Source organism: Aplidium turbinatum, chromosome 3, assembly GCF_918807975.1.
Source record: "Aplidium turbinatum chromosome 3, kaAplTurb1.1, whole genome shotgun sequence".
Lineage (NCBI taxonomy): Eukaryota > Metazoa > Chordata > Ascidiacea > Aplousobranchia > Polyclinidae > Aplidium > Aplidium turbinatum.
Window position 1 is genome coordinate 10,131,726 of NC_137474.1, and position 12,767 is coordinate 10,144,492.

Here is a 12,767-nt window from a genome sequence, read left to right on the forward strand (position 1 = left end):
GAGGTTTAGTTTATATTCACGGTGCAAACAATTTCTTTGAAAACTTGGCACTGATGGGCAACCACCCAGACAGCAAAATCCTTCATTTTTACATTGATTTGACATTTGCAGACGTTGAATCAATGTAAAAGCGACGGATTTTTCTCTCTGGGATACTCTCAAGTTCCAAGCAACCAAAACAACAGAATCACGTCAACTGAAGAGAATCCCACTTTTATGCGCGATATGTTTCCTCGAAATACTGCCTGTTGTTTTGACTTTAATTGTTAATAAATAGAATATTGTGTTTTGTAAATGTTTATCATGTTTTCTACCCTTCAAACCGATGTCTGCAGATAGTTGTATCCTCACAAGAATTTATTACGATAACATATTGAAAAAGTTTGTGACGACAAGCTGAAAAATGTGACAAATTGGGCCGTCTCTTTAAGTAGTCATGATATTGTGTATGAATGAAGTCACCGTTAAGAACCTTCTCCGGCGTGTAACAAACGATTCGCTTATCGCTCGGATTCTCGTAAGATCGTTTTGGCGTGAAACTACTGGATACCGTCGCCGCGCAATATCGTGCACATCATTGAAAAATCGAGAGAGTTAGTGGGTTCCTGAACCCAACTTGCTTTCCAATGCCATCACAGTTTCCTGTAGGCTGAACAGATCGGTACGGTGGTGGTTATGCGTCGTAATCTTCCTCTTCGTGCCATTTTCTCTTCGTCGGCCCAGACGGCATGATAATCTGCAATGCAAATTAGCTTCGTTCAAGCAAACATCAGCTTTTCTTCCCGTGGTGGCAAGAACTTTAAAAGTTATGCACCGAAAAACAGCGGTAGTGTTGAGCTTGATGATATGAATTAGTGGTGCGATACTGATCAGTCTAGCCTCATGAGCAGGGCCACCATACCATTCTTATTTGATCATACTTTTAATAATACAGTGATGCAAACAATAGTTTTTTTTCCATTGTGCTGAAATGTCTTTGTGATCTTATTAATGATAATATCGGTGATTGACTTGAAGTAACCTCATTGGTTGATGTAAATTTATGATATAGGCTGCCACGGAAGGAGCACTAACAGTCTTTTTGAAAGCATAATTAAATCTCTGCAGCAAGTAAAAATTAGCTAAGACTGCAGCTGCTGTGAGAGAGAGAGAGAAACCTTTTATTTTGTCTGTTGCGAGAAAAGTATACGGTACAAAATATAGACAATGCAAATAAAATAGCACCATAACTAGAATCTACAACAGACAGGAAGCAGCGAAAGACTATATTAGTCATCGAGTTTAAACGGAAAAATGTTTTTTGTCACCCTTATTTTTTAATGCAAATCGATGGTAGCCCTGCTCATGAGCATGAACACTTATGTCTCGTTGTCAATTCTTGCACACTCAGCTGCTGAGAAACATTTCGTTGAGCGGATGGTCTGCATCGTTATGGCTAGCGAAACGCAACGCTCACCGTGCTAGTTAAGTACTCTTGTGCCGACAGCCAGGAAGAACTATCCTACATGGTAGCTACTAGCTAGGATGGATTCACTTTATCAAGTAAACCACAAGAGCACTTGAGGCGGAGGTCTTCCGCAGGACGAGGCTGTAGCTGGACGAACTAATCCAATATCGATGCAAAGTAACTATACCCGATACTCTCGGCAGCACACGCTTGATTAAGGATGTGAAACAGGGATAATACAGGACCCCAAGATTTTTTACACGTACGAGCGGGGACGTAAAAGTTATAGCGAGTTATCCTCGTTTCAATCTAGTTCTAGAAATTGTCAAAACAAATTTGACATAAAGCATTGCGTCGTATGTAGTACGGTAAACTTATCACAAAATCTCAACCTGGTCTATTTAATAATGGTTTTCGTTACATCTTGCCCATCAATATTCAAAACAATAAATATAGAAAAAAAACAAAACAATAATGTTATAGGCCTACTTGTGGATTGATAAATTGTTGCTTTTGTGGCGTTTGGTTTCCTGCAGGAGCAAAAGATGACGATTTGCTTCCCGCGGCCGATTTTCTTGACGCCTGAAAATGCACGACAAAATTCACTGCCCAGTCGATAGCAGCATCAATATAAGCATATGTAAATGAACAATAAAGCATACGTAGCATAGGCGCTGAGTTTTCAAAATAGCTGGTCGGGCGAACACATACTGTCACGTCATAAAGGTTATTTTGTGCGTTTTTCAAAAGGGTGATTTTGCTAGGTTGTTGGGCTAGCCTAGTTTTACATTTAAGTCTATGCCACCTATAACACGATTTGGAAACAAGTAATAAATATAATTGGTACGCAACAACGTCTGGTCCTGGTTTTTTGTGATTGGTATGTGCGGGTTGCGGGACGAAAACTGCAATACTGTACTAGTTCCATAATTACATTACTATTGTTGATACAACACGATAACACACACACAATACATCGGTGGGTTCATACGATAAGTCGCTCCTAGCGGGCGCACAGATAAGAAACAAGATGCTGTAATGCAACGCAGAAGCGATTTTACGGCAATTCAGCTCCCGAGAAGCCCATAGTGGGGAAAAGAACGAAAGGTATAAAACACTTTTTTACAAACGGCGCTCCATAGCATAGTTAAACAAAAAATGTGTTTTTCCGAACAGTGCTTTCGGAGATAAACTGCGCAATTATTATGTCTTTGTCAAGTACATCAACTTCTTCTTTGTGAGCGGTCATGATGCAGGCATGGTTGGTTAAGACGTTTCTGCGTCATGGTCGTTCGCAAGTAGGTTTTCACTCTTCGCAGTGTGCTAAAAGATCGCTCCGCCTCGCATGAAGTGCACGGCAAGGTCAAATACAGCTTGGCAAGTTTAGTGATGTTCGGATAAACTAGCTGCTTTTCTTCTTTGCTTAAATACGAACACAAATCGATTGATAACGTCGTTTGAGAGAAAATTACTCCTTTGAAGAACAATGCTACAGTTTTTACACCGATTTAACATCTGGCGATGTTAAAACGATGTAAAAGCAGTGGAAATTCAAGCCTTAAAACTCGTGTTTTTTTCCGGCAGCCATCGTGGCCTACCCAGAGCTCCTTCTCGGCGGCCAAATCTGCGTGCTTGGAGGCCAAAATACAATAACGATAGCACAAGTAAATAGCGTTAAAGTTGCAACAATGTTAAAATGATCACTTAGCGTTGTTGAAGTCTGGGCGACGTCCTGCAATAGAATCGTTGTACCACGCATTAAATGCTTTATCGGGATTGTAATCCGGTATTGCGGGACCATCTAACGACCCTAAATTGTTTTAACTGCTCGCAGCTCAGTAAATTGTTTCAACTGCATACCGCCTTTCATAAAACCTGACCATTTATTCCTTTATGATGTCACCATTGAGGGTGTGAAGTCACTAACCCACAGCGTTCTCAACTATGAAGACACGTGTTTTACCCAGGGATGTCAACTAACCTAGTTCTCCTTTTTAACAACGATTCAATGTCCGACAACATTGAATCGATATAAAAACGACAATATTGCCAGCTGATGTAAATTAGCACTTCGGATTAACACTTCGTTAAAATAAACAACGGGAATTGCAAACAAGACTTACAGCGCTGGTGATCGCAGCTGGATATATTCAATACAACAGTAGTGACTATGATGCGCTGACCTAATTCTGCGTCACTCTTTGATACTACATATTTTCGACATTTAATCCACGATCATTCTATTGCGAAATTAAATAATTGGCTAGAAGAAACCGGCGGCCAAACTTGGCCGACGGAGAAGGTAGCACAGGCGGTCATTCAAGCACTACTTAGCGGCGATGGCCGCCGGCTGCTTTAAGGCTTGAAATTGCTGTCAGACTTTTGCCGCGAATGAAGTTCCTCACAGGTTTGCGCAGACAAACAACGCGGCTGGACACTTTTTCTCGTTTAACGGCGAATCAACGTTGTTTAACGTTGCATGAATGTAGCAATGGCAATAATTGACGAAAATTAATCTTAATTAGTAGGTCTAGTAGGGCCTATAATATGGCGACAAAACCCTGCGAATAAGGTAAGTAGGCTAGTATCAGAAGATGGCAGATGGTTACAGAAATTTTGGGACTTAAAATTGCATTAATTTTTTTTTAATTCCTGAAATGTCCGGCGGGCGCGGCCCGCCCGCCCGGGACTCGGCGCCGGTGATACGTAGCATACGTAAGCATACGTAAATGAACAATACGAGATATCAAACAACGATGCTTGAACCCTCGGTGTGTATAGTTGAACAATGGTTGTAGAAACAGCTCTCCATGCAAGAATATTGGATAGACATCAAGTAAATTTGAATATTATTCTAGCTCCAAAGCTGGAGCCGGTTCCACTGGTGCAAAACCTGACAGCTCCGGAGCCAACCCTTTTTTTATAGAAGCACCGCAGCTCTACTTCCAGTATAAGTTGAAACCGTCAACGTGATCAGGCCTTCGTCAGCCAAAAGAAGCTTTCTTAACTTAAAGATGAATATCTCTTCAATCAATTACAGTGTCATAAACAGAAATTCACCAAAAATGATATACGGTACGGTATATAGATATACGGTGAGATGGAAAAATGAAGTGACAATTTCGTGATAGGACTTCATATCGAAAATCCGAAAGTCAAAAACAGCAACAGGTTTATTCTTCATAAGAAATTAGTAGGACTGTACAAAATGTACGCTGTTTTTATGAGTAGTTTCCTCAAGCATAACATTCCCTTGATTTATAAATCTCTAAGAGAGTGGTTCCACAACAAAAAAGTGTTCTTCCACTCAAATCTCTATGAAACAGCATAGATATAATCTCAAGTCGATGTATCAAAGAAGTAAAATTTTCAATTTGAAAAACTGTATATACAATACACAAGCTTACTTTCTTGTCTGTCGTTTGCTTTAATCGGTAGTTCACTGACGATAAACAGTAGCGATCGGGAGGCAAACGTGCTCCAGAAAAGTTCTTCAATGAAGGGAGGGCAAGCGTGTTTTTCTGGCGGGCAACATCAACTAAAAACTGAAAGAAATCACTCATTAGTTCCATTTCAAAAGAGATTCCTAGCAAGCGACAACTGTATGATTCCTAGATACGGTACTTTTAACTGGTTACAGAATACAGCTAGTATAGAAACAGAAACAAAACCGCTCTGCAGTTTGGAAATTGTATCGCATAGGATAATATTCAACTGGAAAACCAATAATAATAAATAATAGCACACAAATTGCTCTTTTCATGATAAAAAAAGAGATATAATATAATTCAAACTAAACCGGTTAATTGCACAGTCAATTTTTCAAACTTTTTTATGCTTTTAATCGATATGTGCTCTCTATTTTGCTTCTAAGCTTGATCGCCATCTGGCTGTATCCTGGGGATTTAGAAACTAAAACGATTTATAGATTTATTTAGTATGGCAGGTATGTAATTAACATACTTCCAGAGGTGGGCAGTAGCGCGCTACTTTTGTAGCGGCGCTACTTTTTAGTTGGAGTAGCGGCTGCAGTAGCGGCGCTATTTTTATTCCAAAGTAGCGGGAGAGGCGCTACTTTTTTCAGTCGCACTCCCGCTACCCGCTACTTTTTAATTTAAATTGAAAAAAATGCTTGTTTTTTTGCAATACTGGCGTGGTCAAGCAGCTATATAATTGGCTTGGTTGCGAAGTTTCGGTCTTTTCTAGCTGACGTCAACTTCTTCGGCGAATATCTTCGTGTGATGAAGCCTATCTGCCAGGCTTTAGATATTCTCCAGGGCGAGTCCAAGGCATATTACGGAGTCTTGCTTCCAACCATCACAATTTGCGGGAAGAAGTTGATCAAGATCAGTGATCTTGTGACTTGTGAGGAGTTGAAAGTGAAAGTCCTTGAAGGGGTGAAGAAGCAATTGAGCAAGTGCTTCAACAACATGAAATGTGTTATGGCATCATGTCTTCATCCCTCCTTTGGCTACACGTCGTGGCTACAATTTCTGCACTACGTTTCCACGGATGATGCTGAAGCACGGCGAGAAAAAGTCAAGACAGATGTAATTCGACTTTTGCTGGAGACATCAAGCCAGGTTGATACAGAAAAGAGTGACACCACCACCAGTCATGACTCCAAGGATGTATTTTTTGGAGTGTTTGCGCCATCCCGTGAAACGTCGGTGCAGAAGGAAGCAACAATTGTGGACGCCTTTTTTTCAGACAAGAGCAAGTCCTTGAGCTTTTCGAATACCGAGTTAAAACATCTGTTCATTAAATACAACACCCCCATTCCTTCCAGTGCTGCGGTGGAGAGACTTTTCTCTGTTGGAAAAGATGTGCTTAAGCGAAAGCCGGCAGGACTTAGTGACTCTCATTTTGAAATGCTCGTGTTTTTGAAAGATGCGTAGCCTAACAATAAATTTTCCTTAGAATGTGTTTTCTATAACATTAAAATGACAGCGTAAACGAATGATAACATTCGTTTTCAAGGTCATTTTTGCGTCACTAGGGACTTGAGTGTTTCCTAGTGTCATTTTAGACAAAAGTAGCGGTAGCACGCGCTACTTTGGCCCGAGTAGCGCGCTACTTTTGTAAATTGGTAGCGGTAGCGCGCGCTACTTTGGCCCAAGTAGCGGTAGCGCGCTACTTTAAAAGTAGCGGGTGCCCACCTCTGCATACTTCACATGTATATAGCAAAGTATAAACCATTTGCATGCAATAAATAAAAATGTTGGTTAATTAATGTCGTTTATTTCCTAATACAAAAGCATCACATAAGAAGTATTTGAAGAAAATATATCATCAAAGCAGTAAGTTTGTTTACAATGAAGTATATATATTTGGTGTTGACCAGACATCAACTAGCTTTGAAAATAAATTGGTCAGAATTGGTTAAAATTATCTTAGTAACTTACGTCACGAGGTGGTGGGCCTGTGAATGAATGATCTAACTGCGACTGGACTGCCAGCTTTACATCATCAAGGTTTATATTAGTACGGCCAGCATGACCAGAATAAGTTTTGGCGTCTTCAAGAACATCAGTGATATATCCTGAATAAAATGTCTTTATATTTATAGACATAAAACTAGTTTAGTCTTTTACCAGTGAATTTTTACAAATAGCATGCCAAAAATAACTCACTGTAAGTAAATTCCAACAACTGATTTACTATCTTTGGCTCATAATTTGTCACTCCCATGTCTTTAAGAATTGCAACAATGGTATTAGCATCTTTTGGCATAGCAGATGGCTCTGCAGGTTCATTGCCTTGCTGGCTCATTTTAGCACTAACAAGCAGTCAACCTCTACTTTAAAAACAGTGGCTAATGCACCAACATACTGAAATAAATCAAATATAGTTATTAATCTCTAAACCATTGACAGCCTGTTTCACCTAAAAGGAGGATCATCAGAAGGTTCTGAAAAACATGCAAAAGCAATAAATCGGTAATACCTGAAAAGATATTAAATATTATAATCTTAATTAAATCTGCAAAAAAACCCATCAGAATTACAGTAGCCTAGTCATCTAAAACATCATTAGGCTAGACAAAAATCACTCTTTTCATATATTTTCTTGCCACTAACCTGTAATAGCCTACACTAACAACTTTAGTGAACTTGATTGCCTTAAAAAATTAATGAAAGCTTTGCCTCTGAATAAAATAATGTTGAATACATCTGGAAACTCAAACATTTTACACAATTCAAAGAAAATGAAGGGGTGTACCAGCAAACATCTATAGGATTGGTGAGATGATGATTTGAAACTTAAGTGATTGTTGTGAGACAATGAGACTGAATTTAATTTTTAATTTCGGACACAATCCTTGCAACTTTTGTGTCTTGCGAGTTGCCACAGGAAGGCACTTTAACATGCAGATATCCAATCCATGAACTTCTGTCCAATCCAACCATGAACCAATGAGATGGCTGTCTTTAAATGTAGCAAACCTAGCAAACGTAGCAAACCTAGCCACGGTTGCCAGATATTTTCAAAATTTCCAGCCCAAAAGCAATTTCAAAATAGCCCAATATTGTTGCTTGTACAAACTAGCTCAAAATGAGAAGAATTCGTTCACAAAATCAGTCCAAATTGACGAAACACGATCAATCATCAAAGATCTTATTAACTTTCTAGGTGTTCTACCTGGTTTACAGCATTAATCTATACCAGCGTTTCTCAAAGTGGGCGAAATCGCCCCCCTGGGGGCGATTTTGAGCGCCAGGGGGGCAAAAAAATCAAAGGGGGCAATCGGGGGGTGAAAACATTCGAAGGGGGCGAATTTATCAAACCACCAATAACAGTCCAACGCGCTAACAAATGTCCAACGCGCAAACCATTTAGGCTACTGCAAATAAATGATTCCACCTTGACCGACAATGTATCGCTGCTGCTTGGATATGTGTGTTTTGTTCATAATATGAGAACAAGAAAAAATGATTTTTGCGCTCAGTCTTCTTACAGATATTCGGCCTTCAAGCATCTTTAATGCAGTGAAAAACTTTTACGAAGAGGAGGGGATTTCACTGAAGAATATTCTACAATGCGCAACTGATGGTGCTCTGGCAATGGTTGGAAAGCATCTAGGGTTCATTGTACTGATGAAAAGAGCAATTCCTAGACTTATTGTAATTCATAGTGTAATTCACCGTGAGCATTTGGTTGCCCGTAATCTCAGTCCTGAACTGCATGAATCCCTGAATATTGGGATAAAATGCGTCAACAAGATAAAAGCGCAGGTCAAATGTTTCAGTTTCCCAATTTGAGGGAGAATGTTACTCAGTTTCCCAATTTGAGCGAGAATGTTATTACAGAAGAACAACGGCAAAATACTGCTCACATTTAGACATGCTTCATAAAGACATGAAACTTCGCTTTCCAGATGTCGTGGACCTCCATGTTCCAAACTGAGTGGTACAACTATTTTCTACCGAACCTACAGACATACTGTAGAAGTGGAACTTCAAGAGCAGTTCATTGATATGCAAACAGATGATGAGTCAAGAGTGAAATTCAGAAGTGATCGATAGGTAGTCTACGATTTGTTTTGTGCCAGGTTGCTGGCAAATAAGAGCTTCTCTGGAAAGAAGCTAGAAGAATGTGGATTTTGTCGTTTCCTACTTCATATATGGTTGAAAAGGGGTTTTCGGCTGTGGCATCGATGCTTTCAAAGCAAAGACATGCTTGCTAGTTCATAAACGGGATGATCTTCGACTCTATCTTACAAAGATGTCGCCAAACATTTCAAAACTTTGTAAAAGTCGCCAAGCTCATCCATCCCATTGAACATTATCATGTAGCCTATTCATGTTACTGTCAATTTCGTTGATTAAATTCCTAAAACTAAATTTGTCTATCACTCTATTATCAATGTTTATTTTACTTTACAGAATTAGGGGGGCGAAATTTTATTTTTATACCGAAAAGGGGGCGATGGACTAAAAAAGTTTGAGAAACACTGATCTATACCGTAGTAGGGCAGAAAATCGCTAGCCATAGTGGGGAGACAGTGAACAATCTGAGTATGACCCCTACGGTATATAACTCTACTAGACGCTCTAGTAGACAATAAGACAGAGCACTGGGAGCAGGAACGATTTTTGACTGGGGGGGAGGGCAGGATATAAAAAAAGAGCACTTTTATTGCTGAAATGCCATTTTTTTAAGTTTTAAGATAAGATATAGCGATAATGCTCATCTATCGAGTAATGATAGAAGTGTCCGGTATACAAAGAACAATGGCACGGAAGGGCATCATGCTATGCAATAATGATGTGGACCTAACTTACTGTAATACCGAATTTTGTGTCGTGAATATTATTTCGAGGCAAAAATGAAAGATTATAATTAGGCTGAAAGCGAATAGCAGAAATTGTTATATTGCAAAATGTGCAGTAGCTTACATGACCTTAAAAGGGCACAATTGCTCCCCTGCCCTCCAATCTACAGAAAAATTGAGGGCAGGGAAGCATTTCAATGAAAACTGTTGTGATTTTTTGCTATTTTATGCTTAATATTGCTCCAAAAACAAGCCCAAAAACCAGCAGTAAAAAACAAAAACAGCCCAAAAACCTGCAACTTGCGACTGCTCTATTTTTCCCGCAACTCTTCAACCAAACTAGCCCAATTCCGCGGGAAAACCGCGGACCTGGCAACCTTGAACCTAGCAAACCACAAGGTTGCCAGATGGTATTTTTTTTAATTGTATTTTTTTTTTTATTTCTTGGCGTTTTATTTATCGGGTGCATGTTTTTTAAAACCCTTTTGAATATGTTATTTGTTTAGTGTTGATGTCTTATTTTTATCAGTAAAAAAATATCAAAATCTCTGCTTTGTTGGTTATGGTTAGTTTTGATATAAATACGTTTAAAGCAATGCCTTTGCGATCAACATTTGTGAGATGTTGAAGCTTGAATGGTAATATTAACGCAATATTTGGTAGTCAGACCTATCTCTGGTCAGACATTCGGGAATCAGTACTTAATCCCTTAAACCATGGTTGGGTGAGTTCACTAATCAGTGGTTCTTTAAAAACCGGGCTGCAGACGATAAATAAAACTTAACTTTTGCAAGTGACCGTAGTTCCTGGGCTACGCCGTGTGACACAAAAGAAAGAAGTTCCTAATGACAAGTTTTTGTGTGTGTTTAGAATGTAAGGAATAGCCTATTTTGTAAACGAAACCGGTTTTTCCAAAAGTTTTGGTCATTTGAAGTGTGTTTAAAATGCCTATATGCTTTGGCTCCTTTTTGGGCTGCTTGCAAAAAAAAAATTATTTTGAAACAGGTTTTTGGCTGGATAATTTTGTGGAATCTGGCAACTCTACAAGGTTTGCTTCTTTAAATGTAGCAAACCTAGCAAACCTCGCAAATCTTGAGAAAGGTTTCTACAATTGATGGCCGATGAGGTTTTCAACTGTTCATAGTTTGCATCAAATAGATAGGCCTAGACTACAGACAACCTTATCATTACTTGCTGCTAGTCTTAATTTATCTTCTTTAGGGAGACTATGAAAACCTATTGCGGTAAGCTTTCAAATGCAGAAACCTTCTCAAGCTTTGCGAGGAATTCGGAGTTTGCGACATTTAAAGACGCCCGTTGAGAAAACCTCATAACTATCAATTGACAAATGCACAGACCTTATTAAAAGTCATAGCCTAGATAGTAGCTACCATCACTAGGTAATTGTACAAATGTACAAACCTTGTGAGGTTTGCTAGGTTTGCTACATTTAAAGAAGCAAACCTTGCAAAGTTGCCAGATTCCACAAAATTACCCAGCCAAAAACACGTTTCAAACCAATCCCAAAAACAAACCATTTTTTTGCAAGTAGCCCAAAAAAGAGCCAAAGCATATAGGCATTTTAAACACACTTCAAATGACCAAACCTTGGAAAAACCGGTTTCATTCACAAAATATCCCTTAGGCCTACTTTCTAAACACACACAAAAACTTGTCATTAGGAACTTCTTCGTTTTGTGTCACACGGCGTAGCCCAGGGCTGGAACTACGGTCGTCTGCAAAAGTTAAGTTTTATTTATCGTCTGCAGCCCGGTTTTTAGAAAACCAGTGATTAGTGAACTCACCCAACCATGGTCTAACTAATTAAGGGATGGAGTACTTATTCCCGAATGTCTGACTACCAAATATTGAGTTAATATTAACTTGCAATAGGCTATCTCACAAATGTTGATCGCAAAGGCATTGCTTTAAATGTATTTATATCAAAACTAACCATAACCAACAAAGCAGAGATTCAAGTAACATGTTCAAAAGGGTTTTAAAAAACATGCACCCGATAAATAAAGAGCCAAGAAATTTAAAAGAATACAATAAAAAATGCCATCTGGCAACTTTGTGGTTTGCGAGGTTTGCTACATTTAAAGACGGCCAATGAGATGCTACGTTATCTGTCCAATTGTGACCATTCCAGCATTCAGCCAGAGAATTAATTATTACTTTGAACTTTGTTTGGTAATTACAGAAGAAAAAGGAGCTATAGCAGAGGTGGAAATCAAACCCACCTCAATGTAATGACTACCACCGGCCTAACCCAATGCGCCAAGTCAACCGGCAAAGCGATGATTTAATTTAGCTAGAATTTGCGCTTTGGGAACATTCAAATATTACGTAACGCCTTCGAGGGGGAAGGGGGGGTTTATGCAAAGCGTTACGTTAGCGTCACATCGGGGGGGGAGGAGATTCAAGCAAAACGTTACGTGACGCTTTCGAGTACGGAATGGTAGTTTTTTGTGCTGAATTCGTAGTGAAAAAGCGTTACATGGGGGAGGGGGGGATTGAAAAAAACGTTACGTTGGCGTTACATGGGGGAGGGGGGGGGTCAAAAATTCGGAAAAAAAGCGTTACGTTATAATATTTGAACGTTCCCTTTTCCTTTATTTTTCCCAAACACAACCTTGATAACGTCATGAACAGCGTAGCTTCTGATTGGCTCGTGGTTTATTAGAAATCTGCTTGTTAAAGTGCCTACTCTTGCGACGGTAGGCACTTTAACATGCAGATATCCAATCCAGCACGAACCAATCAGAAGCTACGCTCATAGGCGCCGACTTTTCAAAAAACCTTGGGGGGCGAGAAAGGGGATGACGTCATAACTGTAACGCTATTTTACTCAATTAAAATAGTCTTTGATTAAGCTTAGTGTCTTGTTTATATTGACAAATAGGTCACAAACCGAATTCATTAGAACCGCTGCTTGAAACGATTAGTTCTACGCATGCAGACGCAGTACGCCTAGTCATAAACATTTTGATGTTGTTAGCTCGTAATTGGAACAGTTGGAAAACAAGACGATTCGTTTCCGTT

At 39.4% G+C, this 12,767-nt stretch overlaps 1 protein-coding gene across 1 annotated transcript; it reads right to left on the reverse strand.

Annotated features, from left to right (window-relative positions):
* Nucleotides 1-336: 336 nt before the first annotated feature.
* Nucleotides 337-7,274, reverse strand: LOC145767001 (transcription initiation factor TFIID subunit 9-like). The gene is made up of 5 exons (XM_082578728.1): nucleotides 7,081-7,274; nucleotides 6,853-6,989; nucleotides 4,855-4,992; nucleotides 1,937-2,029; nucleotides 337-736 (listed from the first exon to the last, which is right to left on the reverse strand). Exons 1-5 carry the CDS (start codon nucleotides 7,217-7,219, stop codon nucleotides 674-676), a joined length of 570 nt encoding a protein of 189 aa, XP_082434854.1. The 5' UTR covers nucleotides 7,220-7,274; the 3' UTR covers nucleotides 337-673.
* Nucleotides 7,275-12,767: the final 5,493 nt, after the last annotated feature.

What these genes read in the sequence shown, in the direction of transcription:
- LOC145767001 (XM_082578728.1), bottom strand. Translation starts at nt 7,219, where the DNA reads ATGAGCCAGCAAGGCAATGAACCTGCAGAGCCATCTGCTATGCCAAAA. An exon ending in GTTGTTGGAATTTACTTACA is followed by an intron (nt 6,990 to 7,080) that starts GTGAGTTATTTT and finishes CATTTTATTCAG; the next exon opens with GATATATCACTGATGTTCTT. An exon ending in CAGGCCCACCACCTCGTGAC is followed by an intron (nt 4,993 to 6,852) that starts GTAAGTTACTAA and finishes GATTTCTTTCAG; the next exon opens with TTTTTAGTTGATGTTGCCCG.